Below are 22816 nucleotides of genomic sequence, written 5' to 3' on the forward strand. Positions count from 1 at the left end.
ATATATATATATATATATACATACACACACACACGCATTCCAGACATTTTTCGGTCTCCAGAACAAGCAAACACATGATATAGACCGAAGGTCTTGCAAACATTGTTTATGATACAGAATTAGTATTATTCTCCATTTAAAATACGTTCAATCTCTTCTAGCCTTTTCAAAGCAGCAACTCTTTTCTTCTCAATTTCTTTGATGTCTTTTGTTGTTTTATGGGGGGCATCTTGGTCTCCATTTTCTGTTGATTGCTCTTTGGATTTAGAGTTTCTGTTACCGTTTGTTTTTCTGATTTCTGCTGGTCTGGGTTCACTGCTGATTTCTTTTACATCCTCAGAACGGATTTCATCTCTTTCTACTGTACCTGAAGTCTTATCAACTGGGTACAGTGGCAGCTCCATGATACCTGAAGAGGAGATCTTATCCCTGACTATATTCAAATGGCGGTGAATATACTCCTCATGAGGTGCTAATGCCAATGTTTCAACTAGACATCTTTCAGCTTTTAGTAACTCCTTCTCTTCAAAGTACACGACGCACAGATTGTGCTTTCCTTGCACATTGGTTGGATCCATTTCCACTATCTTTTCAAAACACTTTTTAGCTCCAGGTATATCCTTCTTTTGGTTCATCAGAATGTCTCCTTTTAAAATGAGACCCTTCGTGTGGTCAGGATAGTATTTGAGTAGCTTTTCTAAGATTGGCAATGCCTTTAACTCCTTAGCAGTCTGCGAATACAGGAGTGCCAGGTTAAACAATGCACTTCTGAAGTCAGGCTGTAATTTGATAGCTTTCTTCATCCAAGTCTCAGCTTCTGAATCCTTTTTGTCATCCATGGCGAGCATCCCCAAATTGAAATAGCCATTAGCATCCTGTGGCTCTTCATTTATGTAATTTAGAAGCCGTTTTCTAGCTTCAGGTCTGAGTTTAACTTCACCTAAAAATAATTTTATTCAAAGAAGATAAAATTATCAATGAATGAACCATTCAGGTATTTTGCTAGATTACAAAATATAGCAATAAAGCAACTTAACTTTATATATAAATAAAAAGTAGAAAACAAAATAAGGAAAACAATGTGACTAAAACATTCAAATGATAAATTCATTTCCTTTTCAATCAGTACTACAGATGCCAAGATAAGAAAATTCTTTAGTTTGGAATCTAATAGGGCATTAAAGAAGAGTATAGATATGTGTACTACAAAGGATTTCCAAAGATGTGTATTCAAGCACAGCTGTGTTAGTATTTTGAATTTATAAACCAAACACATTCCTTAATTTCTCTAGGTTAATTTATTGAGTTTTCTAATAATCATAGGACATGCACATGTATATATGTATATATGTATGTATTTATATATGTTGGATAATGAGCAATTTTTATCATTATTTAGAATACAAAATACTAACTTTCAGTTCTGAAAAGTTTAAAGAAATACATTCAACACATAATAAATTTATAACATGAAAATTAATATAAATAATTTACGCTTGTGAAGGAAAATATTCCCACATAAAATATGGTTTAAAGATACTATTGTGATTAATATTAGTTTACTAAATTACAGGAAATATTAGAAATTATAATATTTGAAAGACAAGCTAAATAAAAATACGCAAAGAATTTTCTTTTAAGTCACAGTAAACTAACATGAGACTGAAAAACGGCAATGCTCTGGGATTCTTAAATATAGTTATAATTTTTTTTTCAAAATTTCTCAGAATTCAGACTTCATATTTACTACACAAGAAGTTTTATTATGTTTATATGAATAAAATGTTATTATATGCTGATATTACAGGTATTGGATGATGGTTTCTGAAATGTTAGTTTTACCATACTCTAGAAAAATATGCAAGTAAACCTGTCACATCTGCCTCTTCATGTCACTTGAAAGGACTTTATGTCAAGTATTTTAAATATTCATCTTATTATAAATTGTGTTATGTACATTATTTTGCAAAAAACAGCCTGTCCACAAAATACTTACTATGGGTTTTGCAGTATTTTAATTGATTAAATAGACATATTTTCGGAAAACGTACCTGATTCCTGCATTAAAATACCAGAATTGAACAGTGCTAGCTTATGTTTGGGGTTTAGTTCCAAAGCTCTATTAAAGTTCTTCAGGGCTTCACTTGGTTCTTTAAGTTCTATGTAAACAATTGCCAAGTTGTACCACAGATCTGCATTATTTCTGTCCAACTCCAGTGCTTTAAGATATGCTTCCTTTGCTTTGAGAGGCTTATTCATTTTTAAAAGCAACTCTCCCCTGTGGGAAACAAACAGGCAAGGATTATCTTACTATCTTACAATGCCACATCATAAATACCTCTTTAGACAAAAAGACTCTTAAAAAATCACTTTCTGAAACCAGCCTCAAATCTGAACTCCATCTCAGCAAATCTAGTTGTATATGCTTTCAGATATTATAAAAGAAAAGCACATGCCTGACTGGACAGTAAATGTAAGAAGCAATCAGAAAGGGCAACAGAGGAAGGATGCTCATGGATGAATCCTTAAAAAAGACAACTAGACTGCTAGAAGACATAAGCAGCTAATCACAGTGGCAGATAAGCAAATCAGATGATAACACTGGAACACTTGAAAAAATGGTGCTGGTACTGAAGAGTTTCTCATCTTCAAATCTGATAGCAGTCTCACTGTGAAGTCTGGATATATATTTACTTAGTCTCCTTCAAAGTATTCTTATATGATGGCTATTCAAAACCAGATAGACAGACAGATGAATGAATGAATAAATTGAATTTCCAAATGGTTGGTTAGGAGAGCACTTGTACCACCTACAGGGAGCTTTCAGGAACACACTAGAACCACACAGCTTAAAAACCTTTATCTTTCCATATGGTTCTACTTTGAGTTTGAGAACTTAAAAAAAAGTCATTTTGCTTAAAATTAGGGAAGTTATTTTAATAAGATAAATAGAGCAACTTCTAGACATGAGACCAAGGTTACTGTTTTCATGCAGAGACTACCGAAGTCTTCATGAAATAATGTACGACACACTGACTACTGGATGAGGAAAAAAACCCAAAGACGTATATGCTTTAGGGATAGATTCTCAAAAAGCTGAATTCAGAATATACTTTCCTCAGAGAAACAATGCTATAAATAAGTTTCATGTTCAATATATAAAAGAAAGTTTAACATGTAATGTCCCTTAAGCATGAAAATGATAGTGTTTATATGGAGTATGGAGCTGCTTCTAGAACTCTTTCAAACAGAACCTATGTCAGCTACTGCAATGATTCCCTTGTCAGTTTCAAATTACTTAAGTATGACTGTCTATTACATACTATGATACACACAGCTGTCAAGAAAGTGCATTAAAAGAACACCATGGTAATTTAGTTGAAACACACATGCAGATATAGCTTCAATTTTACAGTGCTAACTCTGAAGTGATGATACCTGCTAATGTAAGCCTGCTTGAAGTCTGGCCTCATGCTGATTGCCTGTCGGTACAGCTGATCCGCTTCCTCCAGGCGGGACTCATTCGCTCGGATAAGGTTGGCCAGGTTGATATAAACATTTAGGTGATTAGGGGCAATTCTGGCTGCATATTTTTTACCAGGAATAATCTGTTTAAGAGAAAACATATTTGTGTATTTGACTGTTCAGTAGCAAATTAAAAAAAAAAAAAAGTTTTCAGAGTGACTTATTTCAAGTGACATGTAACCTAAGATTTTGCTGAAAGTTCTACTAACATAACAAATTAAATCATAAAAGTGTAAAAAGCAAGCAGGGCATGAATGGTGGCATATGTCTTTAATATGAGCATTATAGAAGCAAATGTAGTTCTGTGAGTTAAAGGCCAGCTTATTTACATAGAGAGCATGTCAAATAACACACACACACACACAACAAAGTAAGCACTTACAAGCATCTGAAAATTTAATACAATTTTTGACACTGAAAGACATTGATTTTATTCATGCTAGCTATGAATTATTTCTAGCTTTTTGTTTACTCTTATCTTTGTATTAAGTCAGATAAACCAGAAGTTTTAGATGTCAATGGTTCATACAACACAAGATAATAATCCATTTCAATCCCGACTATACACTTTGTTAACTCTAGTGTGGTCAAGAAAATTATTTATTTTTTGGTTGCAATAGTAGGGCAGTTAGTTTTATCTTAGTCATATTAAAGGCACACGCTTTTAATCCTAGCACTTGGGAGGGAGAGGCAGGCGGATTTCTGAGTTCGAGGCCAGCCTAGTCAACAGAGTGAGTTCCAGGATAGCCAGGGCTACACAGAGAAATCCTGTCTCAAAAAACCAAAAACCAAAACCAAAAACAAAACAAACAAACAAACAAACAAAAAACAAAAAAAAAACCCCAAAACAATGTTTAGTAAAGTTGCAAAATAAATAATGCTCTAGCTGATACTTCAAGTTAGTTGATATACATAGTATATATATGGGCCTTTGGTACTCTATATCCAATGACCTTTTACCTATATCACTGCACAATTAGCACAACAAAGCAGCAGAGGTGCAGCCACTGTTTTATAATTTCCTTTCATTGCTCTGATAGTAGTAAGTATGAACTTACTATTTAAAGTACACAAATAAAGTCTCCTCATTTAGCCATTTTTGGTAATTTATAATCAGCATCAGATAGTTATGTTCTAAGAGTCAGCATTTATACATTAACTATAACAAACCTTTTTAAAAAAAATCATTTGAGCAAGCAATTATGTCTAACCAGGAATAAAAAACTGTGGTGGGATAACCTGTCATTTCTATCAATGAGTTAATTAGTCTTTTCACATGGACACAGTTAAGGAGGCAACTTACCTGAGGCATCAGTGATTTAGCCAACATATAAGATGCTTCAGCTTCTTTAGTTCTGTTTAAGTTTTTATAAGTTCTTCCTACATTCATGTGTGCACCAATGTCATCTAAAACAAAACAGGACACTTAATGGCAAATACACTAGGCATTACGCAGCAACTGTTGGAAGGCGGGTTTTCAGAGACAAGCAAGATAGAGTGAGAGGAGGAGGGCTGGCCCTGATTTCTGGGAAGTTCTTCTAAAACAACTTGTGATAACATACAGCTGAGAGGACAGATGACACAACAAAAGGACTTAGAGCAGTATAAGGACAGAGTGCATGCCACATGGGAAACTTCCTGAGTGCATCTTTGAGGGTTTAGGGCGGGGGGGGGTGGGGAGGGAGGGAGGGATAAGGGAGTACTTCCCATTTTATTACATGAGACCAAGCACAGCTCATTTCTACTTCTCTAATCTCACAGTTCGGAAATCACTAAAAATACAGCTCAATTTTACAAGAGAAAATGACTACGATTAATTCCTGTAATTAGGAACATGGGTTTAAATAACAAATATGTACCTTGGTAGAATGGTAAGAAATGGAAGAATATTTAAGGAAAATTTGGCGGTGTTGGAGAGATGGCTCAGCTGTTAAGAGTACTGATTGCTCTTCTAGAGGTCCTGAGTTCATTTCCCAGCAACCACACTGTGGCTCACAACCATCTGCAGTGGGATCTGATACCTACTCTTCTGGTATGTATGAAGACAGCTAAAATGTACTCCTATATACATAAAATAAATAAATCTTTAAAAAAGAGAGAGAGAAATGCTGTGAATGTGATCAGACTTGAGTGACAGGTTGATAGGCTGACATAAGAAGTTGTGGTCATTATCTTTTAAATAATGATACATTCTTATATAACTTATTTAAAGAATTTGAAAGTTATGCTAATATCAGAATGTCAAGAATTTATATCTCATCCCCTGGTATGAGAAATAAAATACACAGTAAATTTATTTAGGGTGAGAATAACTATGCACCTGTTAAGAAAGATCTTTGAATTATTTCAAAGGTTTAGAATGAAGATAAAAGGAAGGGAGATCTTAAATCAGACAAGACAGGGTTTCAGTTATGACTCTATGCGTCTGCAACACTGAGAATTTGCAACAGTGGAACAGTGGTTCTCTCAGTGACACTCCCAGGACACATAGGGGACAACCTTATGTATCGTGGTTATTTCCCCAGAAGGAGAGCAACAGTCCTAAGATCTTGCTATGTAATGCTCTTTATGTTTCAACAGAGTGCAAGCATAAAACTGTTAGAGGAGTAAGTTTTGAGAACTAAATGTTCCTAAATAACCCTGCACTACAAATAATCCAACAGTCCATGAACAGATAAATGGCTGGACAAAGTGGTATATCCACATGAAGAAGTACTAGGTCAGCCACAAAAAAGTATAGCTTTTTAGAATTTGTGAACAACATTGATGAGCAACAAAAAATTTATATACAAGATATTCAGAAGAAAATGAGTCCATAGAGGATGAATCTCTATATACAATTTATAAGAGTGAAGAAATATATGGTAAGTGAAAGCAGTTCTATTTTATTTGGTGGAAAGGATTGTAAAGAGGTAGAAAGATTTGGGAAACTGATGGGTATTTTCACCATTTGGTGGTAGTGGACTTACAGGCACACACACATGAACACTTAGATTTCTAAAGTGTCTCCACTTTCTTTTATTGTGCTTTGCATAGCCAACGCTCCTCAAAATTACTTTCAATGATTCATTTATAAGGAATCTGATAATCACTTTAAGCTCTGCAAAATGATAATTTTTCAAGAGCCATTCTCTAGCCATTACTTCTAATTTCTATGCTTTTCATTTTTATATTTTAACTATAATTTCAAGTACTTAAAAAGATACAACTATACACATATATACATTTTTGGTTGTGTATTTATCAATGAATTTTATGTGTCTTCTACACCTTACAGCAAATATATTTCTTTGGTAAATTTTGACTTGGTTAATCAAGGAAACTAAGGACCCTAAAAAAAGAAATGTATTTCTATTCATATTAGTGATGTAAAAAGCAAACAGACAAAAATTTTCTGATATCCTTCTACCTGTGTAGGAATATTATTTCCAAACCAGAAAAAAAAAATTAGGGGTTGGACATCTGGCACTGACAAAGAAAATCTCAAATGGTTGTTATCTTTATCAGTAAGATATTCAGAAGAAAATGAGTCCATAGAGGATGAGTTTATATACAATTTACAAGAGTGAAGAAATATATGGTAAGTGAAACTTTATCAGTAGAGAGCCTGGCGTGGTATGCATAGCCCCCTCTCCCACAGCACCCAAGACCCCATCCTGTTGCTAAACCTTTACAAGGTTAGTCACTGTTGAAACTCATACGATATTATGACCACCATACTTAGGCAGTAATACAACTTGGTTTTTTTCCTGTCATTCATCTGTTGTCAGTTTATATGACCAACTAAAATTATCAACTGTCACAAAGATCAGAGTAAATTTAAACTACATTTCTAGTGGGAGCTTCAAGGCAAAATAGTAAAACCGCTCTGCTCACTGCTGGCTTTTAGCAGTTATAGCAGTGCTGACACATGGCTAAGTTTTCAATGTTCAGGGGATGAACAAATCTGCTATTATTCTCCTTTTACCCTTTCTCTGGTGTGATTTGGTTCTGGACTGTCAGCCGGCAGTCATGTATACAGTTTCTATGCTCTTGTGAAGTGGTGGAGCCTTAGGTCATTGCAGGTATGCCATAATGAGAATATTTGAATTCAGGCATTTTCCTGCTCCTTTGCTTTCTGGCTGTCATGAGGTAAGAAACCTTCTGTTGTAACGCTGTCATATGAGTACAGCCTACCCAAAGGCTCAAAGTGATGGATCAAGTCACCTAAAACCTTCCGTGTCTTATTTTATGTTGATTATCTCAATATTTAATACAGTAATGGCGTGCATAAATGTTCACTGTATCCCACAGTTGTAAATTATCTCCTTGTTCCCTAGCAGCATTGAAAATTTGCATACATAGTTTAAAGTTACTATGTTACCATGGGTTAGACACTGCCCTAAGTTTTTATGAGTATTTAACCTATACAAAAAGACATTTGATTACTTTTCAAAATATATGGAACTTCTGAGATTCGATTCATTTTAATATAAGGTGTATTTGATACTAGGTTATAAGCATTCCACATTATGTAACTTAGGTTATCCTCATTTCTAAAAATGAAAAAAAAAAAAGTTTACCATACAAAAGCCTTAATCTGCTAAGGCATCTCTCCTAATCTCAGATTTTTAATCTTTCTGCCTGTTCTCCCGAGTGCTGACATTACAGTCCTGTGGTACCACAAGTGTTTCAGAATCTAACCTTTTAACCACAAAGCAACTGCCTTCTTTAGCTTACCTTGGTCATTCTGATACTTTCTACAATATCTAGTAATACCATATTATAACATGTCATCCTACATGCCAAGTGACCCTATAAGCATAGCTATATAGCAAGAAGTCAAAAATCACACCATAATATTATACTCAGGGTTTCCAATTTTCATGTGCTTTAAGCAAAAAAACCAATGAGGGTGCTGACTATCTATCTTCCTAGCCTAGGGTTTACAAAGACTTACATGTTGACAGTGAAGTCAAACTCAGGCTAGATACAGGGTATGCTTGAAATAGAAGTAAGTGAAAACTGAGGGTGTGTTTCTTAGGTAAGTGCTTACATCTGCAACACTCACCATTCACACGAGCAAACTGAGCACTCCTAAATACATATCACACATGCACTTGATTTAGTGCATAAAATGCTGAGACAGAAATCACCATTCCAACATATAAGCGAGATAAGAATGAGTAGGCTTAAATCTTAAGTGTTTGATATGAAAGTGTTAATTTAAGCTGTTAAGATGGCAACCTGAATTCCTTCCCCTCAACCCACAAGACTGAAGAAGAGAACTGATTCTAATTGTCCTGTGACTGTTACACACACATTGCATGCGCACGCGCGCACACACACACACACACACACACACACAGAGCAACAAAAATTTTAAAATGACACAAATTCTAGAATGAAAATGTAAGACTAAAAATAAATTAGAATTACTACATTTAGTGAATTTGTTTGTATATAGGACCAGTCAGGTGATGCAAGTGTAAACAAGAATCAGATGTTTATGCTGCCATGAGGAAGCCCCGAATTTTAAATAAATTAGTATTTCAAAGGACCTGAATTATAAGTACATGCATATCTCAAAGGAAACATATGAAAAGGAAATGTAAGGGATCTACAAACACGTGCTTTTACTCAGTTGGGAAGATGCTTGGGAGAGAGGCCATGAGGCTGGTTATAAAATACAACTAATGCAGACGACAAAGTATGTTAAGGTAGAGACAGATGGGAGGAGAAAAATACATTCTAGGCTCAAGAAGATACATAAATCAATGAGGAGATATAGGGCACATATCCCATACTCCAAGTAAAACTAGACTACATGAAAACTTAAGGAAGGTAGATTAGCAACAGTTACATTTCTATAACTGTCTTTTCCCCCGATTCTAGTTGAATTTGGCTTTGTCTTAATGACACAGTAACTGTCCTTCTTAGGTGGTAGCTACTATCATTTCTTACCCTGTGCAAATTGGGCCTGGACAGGGAAGAGTAGGTGTTACCCTTAACCTGAGTTTGCCATTCCAGACAATTCTCAGTGCTTTAAAAAAAGAAAAAAATTCACTCCACACTGATGATTATTAAACTGTTTGTCTACTTCTATTTTCACAGCTACCTATATTTGACTCACAGATCCTGGATCTCTTGGGCTCTAACATCAATCACCATTTTCAAAACTCTTTAACTTCAGCAATGTACATATACGTAACTACTGTTTTTGTGAGATAGGGTCTCTCTACATAGCCCTAGCTATCCTAGAACTTACCATGTAGCTAGATCAAGCTTGTTTTGAACTCAGAGATCTACCTGCCTCTGCCTTCCAAGTGCAGGCATAGAGTGTGCTACCACCCTGAACATATACATGTTATTTTCTAACACTGTAGCCTTGATGTTCTTTCTTTCAAAAACTTCATCTTTTTCCTACCTGAACACTCAATTTTAAGGTCACAACTTTGCAAACAGAAAAAATATGGCAGTGCCCACCATTGCAACATTTGTAGGAAAGTTAAAATATGGGGATCGTTTCACTTGTCTCTGAATAGAATGATGACATCAGGTGGCACTGTATCTGGATACAACCTTCGGTGAAATAATTCTGCATACTAGAAATGCCAAAATTTCAGTATTTTCTACTGAAAAATACTGCTGTTCCAGTTACACGCTAGTCATGTTGTTAGACATATCTGCTGGTCTTATCTCTTTTCTCCCATCTCTTTTGATTCAATTTGGATTATAAACAGTTACTATAATTGAACCCTTAGCCTTTTCTTCTTTAGTAAAACACATCTGAAAAATATTCTAATCCTTAGTAATAGAGTAATGCATGTCTACAAGATCATTACCTTAGCTGGGAAGTAAGAGGAGAAAGCTCTTTAACTGTATCAATTGATTTAATTTTCAGTTGTCCAGGGTGATAATGATGGTTGGCAACTATATACTTTTCTAGCTGCCTACCTTTGTTTCATGTGGATACATCATCTGAGAGCTTACTAGGAAAGTACAATTTCAGGTGGTTATCTAAATCTGCACCAGAATGTCCAGGAGAACAAGATCTCTAGGTTTCTATGCACATGGAGGTTTAGAAGCACTGTCTTACATGACCATTTTGCCTTCTCTCTTGTTCTCACATCTCAAACGAGTCCTTTCCTTTCCTTTCTACTGGTGATTCTACTTTTCACTGAGGAAACAGAAGCAAACAGAAGGCAACTTCAGGTTACTCCATATTATTCACTCACATCTCATCCACTGTCCACACACTATCCTTGTTTGTTACTACAACTGATTCTAGGTCCTAAAGTAAAGTAGCCTGTATACCAGATGCTGTCTCTCCCCAACATCTGCATTATTCCTCTTCTCAGCTATACTGGATATGCTTGAGAGATGCTTGTTTCTCCCGCCTTAAAAGAATCTGTCATTCCGTCATCCTTTTGTCTAGCACCAGAGCTTTCAGTTTGCAACACCCTGGACATTTTTTTCTGTGGTGTCTTTAATAACTCTTCCTTTACTCCCTTGAACTCAGCTTAGTAAAACCTGCCCTTCTCACTCCATCTAATATCTACACTGCCATCTACCAATTACAATGAACAGTTCTTACCTGGCTGAACATGGGTGGCCTGCAGGAAGTATTTCAAAGCTTTCTCAAAGTTCTTCTCATTCTCCAGAGCATGACCCACATTATTCCATAATTTGGCATTGTTTTTATTCACCTTAAACACAAATGAAAACAGAATGAGCTAAAATCAGAAAAAGCAACAACAAAAATTAAAAAAGCTCCAGTTCGCAGACACTTATTTGGTAAACTATAGGGAATGGAATGTTTTATGGAACTCCTAAAACACTCCATTCCCTTTTGTCTCATTCCTAGAAATGAGTCAAAAGCCTATGTGGTCCTCCTCCTTTCCTCTAACATGGTGGTTCTCAACCTTCCTAATGCTGTGACCCTTTAAAAGAGTTCCTCAAGTTGTGGTGATCACCAACCACAAAATTATTTTCACTGCTACTTCATAATTATAATTTTCTGACTGTTATAAATCAAAATGTAAATATTTGTGTTTTCTTATGGTTTTAGGTAACCCTTGTGAAAAAGTCATTCAACTGATTCCTAAAGGGATCATATCTCACAGTCTGAGAACTACTGCTTTAATATATTATAAAACCACAGCAGTTTTACTTCATTTATGTATCAGAAGTGTTCCCAAAGTGTTTTCTGAGTAGAGCAGAATTCTACTTGAAAACTACTGCTGTAGTACTTGTATTCTGTTAAGGAGAGAAGATACTGGGATATGAGAATATACTTAAGAGATTGTATTGATGGCCTACTTTTAGGTGAGACATATTTAAAGCTATTTATATAGTTTATGAAAACAGAAATGCTGAGATTAAAGTTATGAAATCCATCTATGTGTTTAGAGTTCACAGATGGCTGGAGAACACGATATACATCCAGAAAAGGAGCTGCAGTGATTGGAACTGAAGGTTTTAGTCAGTGTTCTGAGAATGGAGGCAAGCAAGATCCCTAATAATTATGGGATACCATTAGCACTGAAAATTATGGATTAACAGTGTGGTAGTGATGCTTCACTTAACTATCCAGCTAGGAGGGATGGAAAGCTGCGAGGTCAAGAAGAGTCATCCAATCTTACGTAGATGCTACATAAAGATATCTCATAGACTACTATAATGAAGCAGATAATTCTAAAGCTAAATAATGGGAAATAAAGTAGTAGTCAGCTGGGCAGTGGTAGCACATTCCTTTTTTTAATCCCAGCACTTGGGAGACAGAGGCAGGTGGATTTCTGAGTTTGAAGCCAGCCTGGTCTACAGAGTGAGTTCCAGGACAGCCCGGGATACCCAGAGAAACCCTGTCTTGAAAAGTAAAAAAACCAAAAAACCAAAAAAACAAAACAAGTAGTCAAAAGGAGGAGCTGGAGAAATGGCCTAGCAGCAGTTTAAAGCTTGGAAAGCTCTCCCAGAGAACTTCAGTTTGACTCCTAGCAGACACATCAGGCAGCTATTGCCTGCCTGAAACTTCAGTTTCAGGGGAATCCAACACCTCTGGCCTCAGTGGGTACCTGAGTTCACACATACATACACAGATATCTCATTCATAATTTTAAAAAAGAAATAGTCAAAAGGAAATATGAGTTTAGAGATCTGTAAAGGATAAGATAGGAAGTGTTTATGGAAATATTCTATTGATAACTTTAAAACTGTGTGTGTATGTTTTTTAAATAAAATCCTGCTTACCAGCTCCATTCCCAATAGTGCTGAACCAGTGATATTCCTTTATGCAGTAGGGTGACACTTTTGTGCACTTCATCTCACTGAATTAATGATGCACTGATTACAGAACTTGTTATTTTATATACCATTAACAACAACTAAGCTACTAATTAGCTGTATGTTACATCCTGGGTGACTTATCTTGCTATTAAGTCATTGAAAGGTTAAAAAAATGTGCACACTAAGAACTAAGAAAATATGGTTTTTAATTTAAATATTTTACCATCTGAACTTCAAATAAATACCATTCACATTACACATACATACATACATACACACACACACACACACACACACACATATCCTTTGGACATATAATTAAGTAATAACAATAACTTAGGGAGTTTGGTTATGGGAGATACTATATAAAAACAATGTATTGCTTTTTAGCTAAAGTAGAATTAAATGTCTGGTTAAAAGATTGGTAAATACAGTTTTACAAATACACATTTTCCTATCCTGTAAATAAAAATGCTTTACCTTTAAGGCTGACATAAACAATGTATATTCTGATTCCCAGTCCCAATTTCTATGAAGTGTTTTCAAGGCATGGGTTAGTATCACCATGGACAGACAAACCCACGAGAGCTTTTTCAGTACACTGTTGAAAAGATAAAAACAAGGAAAAATACAGTCTTCATCACCAAAATCATTTTTCCTTAGAAGAGATAAGATCATTCTAAATTATCATGTTTGGATTCATTCTAATGAGTTTACATATTTAAAGAACACCCCCAAATTAAATATTATGAAGATGGCCCACCAACTAAGACTTCACTTATATTTTATTTTTTTGGGTTTTGTTACAAAATTCCCACAGGACAGCAAAGTCTGCGGCTGCTCAAGACCCTCATCTAAGATAATAAACATTTCCTATTCCCAGGGCTTGTATACAGATTATAAACTTATAAGGGGGAAAGGGGGTCGGCGAGGAGGGGTTGTGGGTCTGGGTTCTCACTTCCCCTATTCTCTTCCCCTAGTCCCCTATCCCTGGGGCTGTTTGTTAAAAAAAGAATACTAAAAGAATTTTAAAAAAAGATGATAAACATTTGTAGAGAGCCTATACAACTCTCCCATATATTTTAAGCAATACCCAGCAATTATGTAAGAGTTTCAACACTTTACTGTTAATGTAAATATTAACATTTGTATGTTAACAATGTAAATAGTGACATGTAAAAAGTCTACATACTGAATTTTTTCAAAATAATTTTATCTGTAAACCTGTGTCATGAACAAAGAGAGAAAGTTCACTCCATATTCTAAAGTGTTAATCACTATTTCTAAAGCTGTATTTAAAAGTCCATGACTTAAAAACTGACAAAGTTTGAATTGTCAACTTTAGTATTTAGTGTCCTTTGGGTCACTGTTTACAACTGAACAGTTGAGTTTAGAAAGGGTAACTCTCACTTCTGACACTTTAAAAAGGCTTTTGGTTACAAACGATACTATAGGCTCTCCTATTCTTTGAATTGCTTTATTTATACTTTTCAGAACTGTCTGTGAAAACACTGAGAAAACCCTGTAAAACAGATGCAAATCACAAAACTTTAGGCTAACTGTTGACATCTAATTCTTCACTGACAACGGGATGATTACTTCAGTCTCTATTATCCCAGTGTTAATGTTCTGAGTCTGTTGGTGCTTTGCGTCTCTAACATGGTTCAATTTCTTATTTCAAAGATCCCCTATACAGAATAGTATGGATCAGAAAATACCATCATGGGCAGAATTAAGATGGACACTGGAATCAACACTTCTGTATACTAGCTGTGTGACCTTGGGTGATTCAGATAATTTGTATGAGCTTCAATTTTCACATCTGCAAAGGAGGGCAGGTGTGCTAAGGTTAAATGAAAAAAATAATTGTAAATGTGTACCATAAATCATCCTTGGCACATAGTAGGCTCTAAAAATTGGTGGTGATTAAAACTGTGTACATGGGTAGAAATTCTAAGAAGGGTTTGGTAGATGTGGATAAATTTGTGAAACTACATAAGATAATCTAGTTAGTACATGCATCTCAAAAGAGGCTAGATGCAAAATGCAGAAAAAATTTGGAAATACTCAGAATGGATATAACAAGAAGATTCTGAAACAGGATTTACATGAGATTACTAGGTGGGGGATATTACAGAACCCATGTAAACAATTTTTAAATAAAAGTACTGACTGGATATAACAGGAGCCAATTTCATAACATATATAAAGTCAGATGTAAATCAAAATTTAGTATTTTATTAGTATTATTTGACTATTAGAAATTTGCTTGATATGACAATTTTATTGATACAGTAAATGTACATAATCCCTACAATTATGAGTTTCCAAGCATATTATTCTTTAATTGCTAATGCAACAAAAAACCTCATATGCGTGCTAAACACATTATATACACTAAGCACTCAGGATGGCTCACTCCAATAGGGTGAGTGTAGCTTAGTTACTGTTTATGAATGTGGAAATGCTCATATGTGCTTTAGCCTCAGTAAATGCAGGACTGTTCTTCACATGGGTCTGACTCAGGTTGTTGTGTTGGGCTATAACAAACTATGTAGAGAGAACACTGATTGAATAGGTGGTGCAGAGCTTTTCTAACTTGAATTATAGCTACAAAGATGGAACAACTGAAAGTATGGCTTACAAAACTGAGCTACATGCATACTAAAATACTAACTCTTTAAATTTCAACATATTTGATTTTAAATTTTATAGTCATTAAACAAACTAGCATTTAATTCACCTTTTGTTTGAAATTTTTTGCCATCCATGGGCTACTAAAATACAGAACCCCATGCTAGGAACATATAGTACTCGCTCAGCAACAACAAATCCAACAGGAAAGAACAGGTTTGATGCGGGAATAAATGGTAACGCCATTAAACAAAGAGCCTAGAATGAAAAAGAAGATAGCACATTCAATTAAACAACACACATGACAAGCAACACAGGTTTTTATAATTTACTTGGAGTAAATGAGCTGTAGACTATTTTAGAAAATACTGTCATGAAAAATGAACACAAAGGCCACACAGGGGTGGTAATAAACATCAGGATGTACATCAGCAAGATAAGAAGGGAGTTTTCGTTAATTCTAGAATTTATAAGATTGCCAATACGAGTCACTACTTAGAATTAAATCCTGTACCTTCTACAGCACTGAATTAGGTATGAAAACCTAATTAGCAATACTTGTTCTGTGAACAATATGACTTTTAACAAAGGTTGATTACTGAGGTTCACTTAGCTAAATTAAAAATTACTTTAAAAATATTTTGAAAACAGCAAATCAACTTATTAGTAAGCAAAAATATCCAATGGAAAAATGGGCAGAGAAGACATACCAATAACCAAAATCTATATGAAAATGCCCCACATCAGAGAAGTACAAACGTAAATCTCAATGGACTATCTGAGAATGGCTACTGTCAGAAAGACAACTGAAAGCAAGTATTAAGAAGAATGTGGAGAAATGTTAACCGATGCATATCTAACAGTAGGAATACATTAGTAATGTGGGAAATGGTATGGAGATACCTCACAATATTAAAAACAGAATTATCACAATCCACTAATAGGCACTAATAGGCACAATAGCCAAAAGAAAGGAAACCCATACACTGTAATCTATCTGCATCTCCATTATTGTGCCATGATTCAGAATAGCCAACATACAGAACCAACGTAGTGATGGGCAAAGCACATAAAGAAAACAGGGCATATATGTAACAAGAAAATCCCAGTTAGCCTTAAGGAGAAGAAACTCAAACTGAAGGCATTATGTCATATGCCATATATCTGAAACTCTCATTTGTATGTGGATGTTTAAAAAATAGTGATATTAGAAGTCAAGAACAGAATATTAGAAACTGAGAACAGAATGGTGTTTACCAGAATGAGGCAGTGAAGTTTGGGAGGATGTTGGTCAAGGAACATAAACTTTTGTTACATAGGAAGAATGAAATAAAAAGGAGGAAGAGGAGGAAGAAGAGGAGGAGGAGGAAGAAGAAGAGGAGGCGGAGGAGGAAGAGGAAGAAGAGGAGGAGGAGGAGAAAACTTACACATCTAATTTTTGTGCATGTTGCAACAGTAAGGTAAAGAAAATGCTAATAGGTTTTTAGCAGAACAAATTATGAATGTTGGTAACCAACAAAAATTTTGGTTTCCATAATATGACTACAAGAAACCACATGAAGAAATGAAGGAAAGAATGATTTAGATAAGACACCAGACTTCTGGCTCTATAGCTTAGTCATACCTTGTATAATATGCTGCTTTTTAAGATGTTTCTAAATGATGTTTCTTCCTTTCTTTTTATGTTTATTGGTGTTTTGTCTGTGTGTATGTGTGCGCTGTGCCCACAGACAGCAGAAGAGGGCATCAGCTCCTCAAAGATGGAGTTACAAATACTTGAGAACTACAATATGGGTGCAGGGAATTGAATCTAGGTCCTCTGGAAGAGCAACCAGTGCTTTTAATTGCTTAGTCATCTTTCCAGCCTCACCCTGTAATTCTAACAGATCCCATATGTTTAACAAGAAGTTTATACTTGTGTATGTATATAAAAATTAAACTGTCCCATTAAGTCACTTTTTTATTCTTTAAAGGAATCACTAAAATATTAGCACTGCTCACTGAAAAAAAATATAAGGATATTCAGAGTTCTTATTCTTTGTTTCTTTCTTTTTTTTTTTTCTCAAGACAGGGTTTCTCTGTGTAGCCGTGGCTGTCTTGGAACTCACTGTATAGACCAGACTGACCTCAAACTCAGAAATCCGTCTGCCTCTGCCTCCCAGTGTTGGGATTAAAGGTATGTGCCACCACTGCCCAGCCAGAGTTCCTGTTCTTTAGAAAATGGGATGACATGTGGTTTCTTGACAATAAAGCCACTCGTGACTAAGCATATAGATAACACAGGAAGATTTAAGTTTGAGAGTTTAGGACTTGTAGCTCTGGACCTTTGCTTGTTTCCCGTCTCTTCTTTTTCCAGGTTTTTACAGGATAGGCTCTCTTATAGCCCAGGCTAGCCTTCGAACTGCTGTTGACAAGGTTGACTTCTAACTTCTGATCTTTCTGCTTGCACCCAGGACCTCAAGCACACCAGGTGAGCAATCTGCCAAGTGAGTTACATCACCAGGTCCCCCTGCTTTGGTTTACTGGATTTAGTTAAATATGCAATTTAATGTTTCACTTTTGGAAATCTGAAACTACATAAAAGGCACAGAGAAAAGACTGTCTCTTCTCGTTATATTTTATTAATGAAATAGAGGTGAAGATATATTAATTACATCAATTTATGTGTCTGAAACTTCAGTGTTTTTTTTTAAATCAAAGCATGAACTATTAAAGATTTTTTTTCCTCACATCTTGGAGATGATTAATAAAAAAACCAGCTAGATGTAAAGCTATTTATATATAGATAGTCCTAAATTTGATGCTCATTAAAAAAATAAGAATTTGGCTGTCAAAAAGAAATTTTATTTTGTGGGACTTGATAGTACTTATTCAGAAACACCATAGATAAGTGAATAAATTACAATAGGAAAATATATTATAATAGGAAAACAACCAATCACTTAAAGTCTATCAACTCCATAAGTCTTTAATGATTAATGACCTAGAAATCCTAATTAATGAAGTACTAATAAATTTATGGTAATTATATTAACTGTGATTAATCTATAATTTTCTACTAATAACATAAAGTCTTTTGAAGATGGATGTTACTGACTGGAAAGACAGCAGCTTAGCAGTTAAAGTAACTTGTTCTTCAAGAGGATCTGGTTTAGTTCCTACCACCCTCTTGGCAGTTCACAACTAATTTGCCTGTAACTCCAGTCTCAGTAATCCAACGCCTACTTTTGGTCCGTGCAAGTACCGGGCACACAGACACTGTGCACAGAAATAGGTGGAGAAAAATACCCATAAATGAAAAAACAAAATAACAAAAAAACATTGGGGTATTAGTAGCAAGAGTCAAGAGTTTGAGATAAATCTTAAACATAATTCTTTTGGAATAGAAACTATTCAGTTACCCTGAGAATAATTTATTTTGTGTGAATTTCCTTAAGCAGCTACGGACTTATAAAAAAAAAGAAAAAGAGTATGATGGCTGACAATATCATCAGAAATTCAATTAGTGGAAAAGTCTTAGTGTGGCCTAAGCATTTCTTCTGAACCTCAAAGTGCTGTTCAAAAACTCCAGTAAGATGTTTTAAGGATACAAAGTGGCATGCTTAAGCATATAAGTAAATAGACCTTTCTCCTACACTCTGTATTCTTTCACATTTTTTTCTACATTTTAGCCATGTGCTGCAAATTTTTTAGACTGCAAACTCTGGAAACAAGGACCTTACAATTCACCTTATCATAGTGCTTCAAATACTACCGGGTAAATAGAGTACAATCATAATTTTATACTGAACAAACTTGTTAATGTATGGTGTTAGCCATAAATGATGTACCTGTGGAACATATAACTACTTTCTCAAATACACTAAGTGCTGTTGAAAATGTTACGTTTTTTTTTTTTTTTTTTTGGTTTTTTTCGAGACAGGGTTTCTCTGTATAGCCCTGGCTGTCCTGGAACTCACTCTGGAGACCAGGCTGGCCTCGAACTCAGAAATCCGCCTGCCTCTGCCTCCCAAGTGCTGGGATTAAAGGCGTGCGCCACCACCGCCCGGCTGAAAATGTTACGTTTAACAATTAAAAATGAAGAAGGAAAAGGAATTCTTATAGTCAAGGGTGAGGAGGAAATTAAAAACAAACAAAACACTGCTCCTTCCCCTCCCACCTAACAGTTTTGAAATAATCAGAGGTTTCTGGACACAGTCCTACTCAGGAATAATTCTTAAAATCTATTACTTTTAGCTGCATATTACATGACACTATTCATAATGTCAAAAAAACAACTATGCAATATGATCAAATTTTTTCAAATGTGTGTGTGTAATCTAGCTAGAAAAGAATGTAAAGAAATATAAATGAATGACAAAGGGATGCACTGTGATTTTTTCTATCAAAATATTAACTTCTGTTTTACACAGATGAATGTACATGCTAACACATACCTGCAAATTATATTATTAATTAATTTACTAAATAATTAACATAAATGTAATCACCCACCAACTGAATGCAATATTCTTTGAAAGACTAAGATTTCTTACCATTAGGACAGTCTTTGAGGAGTCACCAGGGTATCTGAGACTGAATACTCCCAAAGCCCCCAGAAAGCAAAAGAAAGCAAAAGTGGCGAGATTTCGAACATCTAGAAATGATTCTATCAGTGGTATTGTTCCCATGGTCCAATCACAGCAGAGCTCTGAAGGATTCAGTAGAAGCCAAGCATTCACAGGAAGGAGGTAGTTAAAAGTAAGCTGTCGTGTAGGGGTTGGGCTTACAGCAGCTGGATTATCAAACCTGCATAAACAACAACAAAAAAGATATTTAAAGAAAAGTTTTGTTTTCTCTTTGTTTCAGTTGAGGACTTAAACCAAAACATTGAATAAGAAGCCAGCACTCTATTACTGAGCTACATCTTAGCCATTCTTTATTTTGAGACAAGGTTGTTGCTTATATAATTCATGCTAAGTTTGAACACGTGATCCTCCTGTCTTAGTTTTTCAAGTATAGCAATTCTGTATGCATGTACTATGTAGATAACAAGCAACAGCTACTTTTAAATGCTGGCTTTATTTATTTGTTTTAACTAATGGGGAGGGGAAGAAGGGGGAGGGAGAGTAAAAATGAATGAGGGCTTGCCCATGACATTAATACACATAGGGAGGGCAGAGCTTGTGGGACTCAGTTCTCTCTCCATCATGTGGGTTCCCCATAACTGACCTCTGGTTTTGGTAGCAAGTGCATCTACCCACTGAGCAAGCAGTACCAGATTCCAACCTTTTAAATACACATTTCACGTGTTAAAATAAATGAGTAAAACATAAAATTACTTTATGTGCAACACACGAATAAACACATTGGGGCTCAGCAGTTAGAAGCATTTGCTGCTCCAGTAGACTCAAGTTTAGTTTCTAGAACCCACACTGGGCAGGTCGCCATTGCCTGTAACTCCAACTCCAGGGTGTCTAACATGGTCTTCTGGTCTCTGTACTTACCTGTATGCATGTGGCATACACATACACAGAATAAAAATAAATAATAAAAATATATTACTATAGGTACCTCAGAATCATGTTTTCAGTTCAAAAGCTAAATCAAACTGCCTATAACCTAAATGAAATGTCTCTGTGAGAGTAATGGTATCCATGGAGAAATGCTTGAAGAGAAATTAGGTCAGCTCTTTTCAGTAGTTATTAGAATGACTGGCCTGTAGAAGTGCTTTCATTAAATCATGACCTCCAAATTAAAAGCCATATGAAGCTGTATGAGATTCAGATTCATTTGTTGTATGGAAGCTTCCAGAATATCTAGCCATGTTGTTCTATACTAGTGAAGGTTTAGAGCTAAAACTAATAAAAATTATGGTTCCCAGGAAAAATTTGTCTTTGTTCTTTTATTACAAAGATGCAGCATTTAGAGCTTTTGTCCTGCTTTGAAAGGAAACTGAAAATAAAATTTCCAATACAAAGTAGTTAGCAGTGACACTCAGCATTTTGTGTTTTCATTTTCCTCCTAGTAAATATTAACATGTTCATATTTTTTTAGTTCTAGTTTTTTCCAAATCATGGCATACTGAATACAGACTTAATTACTACAGTCTACCTTTTGCAAATTAAGTAAGATATTTAAAAAATAAGTTTACTACAAAGGAGTATGTTTATATATTTGGCATTTTATCCAAATACTAAATTTAAATGACTAAATATACATATAGTCCTTATGAATCCAGTTGGTTGTTTTAAAATGAGGAATGAATTAAGTGTCAAATTCTATCCTGTTGTTGATACTCTGAGAAGTATCAAGTGGTTGAGAAAAAGTCATACTGCTTGAAGAAGCAATATCATTCAGAACTTTTATAGTAGACTATATGTGGAAAGTAACATGGCTTTAGAGTCAGAGCTTGACCTATAAAAAATAGTGGAGCTCAACTTGAAGCTCTTTCTACTTAGAAGAGACACTGTTCATTTTTAAAAATCAATAGCTTAATTAGGATACTTGATTTTAAGAGCCAATGTTTAAACAAATCAAATCATATTAAAATCAGTTTTTCGGGGCAGTACAATAAAATCTAATTTATATATGCACATTTTAACATTTTTATTTTAAAAATATTATATGCCTGTGAAGGTTCCCCAGTGTAGGGGAATGCCAGGGCCAATAAGTGGGAGAGGGAGGGGTAGCAAGCAGAGGGAGGGGGGGAGGCAACAGGGGTTTGTTCTTGTTGGTTTTTTTTTTTTTTTTTTTGGAGGGAAAACTGGGAAAGGTGAAATCATATGAAAAAAAATACTATATGCAATACTACCAAATACATACTCTTATAACACATGTACACAAAATTTTTCAGAATGATAAGTGAGCAAAATCACTGAAACAAAGAGTAAGGAAAATATACCTCAACGTATTCTAACACCTAAATGAGTTTAGTTGAGCGCAGATAGAATCATATAAAAGATAAGTTGGAATTATTTCTTAAATTTAAAAAAAATTGCTGGGAATAACTAGTTACAGGAAAATACTACAAATGTTTTAGCTTAGACCATAGGCTATTTTAAATTTCATTTAAAATCTTAATGGTGATAAAGTGGGGAAAAAGTTAATGTTACAGCAGGCAACCATGGAATGCAGATTTTAAATTCTTAAGATAGTCACACTAGAGTGGGCATTATATCTAATGACTCAGTGCCCTTTACAAGGAGAAGACAAACAGACACACAGGCAAGGCAAACTTGTATGAGGAAGCTACAAGTTAAGAAATGCCAAAGAATGCCAGGAGCTACCAGAAGGCAGGAGAGGGGCATGTCCTTTCAGGCCATCTAGTTTGTAGTTATTTGCTATAGTTTTTACACTGAAATTAATCGTCAGGAAAGAATGTCTCGAAAAAAAAATCAAGAGATAAAATCTA

The 22816-nt window shown here is 35.1% G+C and overlaps 1 protein-coding gene across 1 annotated transcript in view; it reads right to left on the bottom strand.

Annotated features, from left to right (window-relative positions):
- Positions 1 to 91: 91 nt before the first annotated feature.
- Tmtc3 (transmembrane O-mannosyltransferase targeting cadherins 3) overlaps positions 92 to 22816 on the bottom strand; it is a 37009-nt gene continuing 14284 nt past the window's right edge. Inside the window, exons 7-14 of the mRNA XM_031350129.1 lie at positions 19959 to 20211; positions 15533 to 15681; positions 13270 to 13390; positions 11102 to 11213; positions 4829 to 4932; positions 3439 to 3608; positions 2052 to 2278; positions 92 to 940 (exon numbers count right to left, since the gene is read on the bottom strand). Of these exons, the coding sequence (XP_031205989.1) occupies positions 126 to 940; positions 2052 to 2278; positions 3439 to 3608; positions 4829 to 4932; positions 11102 to 11213; positions 13270 to 13390; positions 15533 to 15681; positions 19959 to 20211 (1951 nt within the window). The 3' untranslated portion in view covers positions 92 to 125. The remainder of the gene's footprint in view (positions 941 to 2051; positions 2279 to 3438; positions 3609 to 4828; positions 4933 to 11101; positions 11214 to 13269; positions 13391 to 15532; positions 15682 to 19958; positions 20212 to 22816) is intronic.

This window comes from Mastomys coucha, unplaced genomic scaffold (assembly GCF_008632895.1).
Source record: "Mastomys coucha isolate ucsf_1 unplaced genomic scaffold, UCSF_Mcou_1 pScaffold4, whole genome shotgun sequence".
Lineage (NCBI taxonomy): Eukaryota > Metazoa > Chordata > Mammalia > Rodentia > Muridae > Mastomys > Mastomys coucha.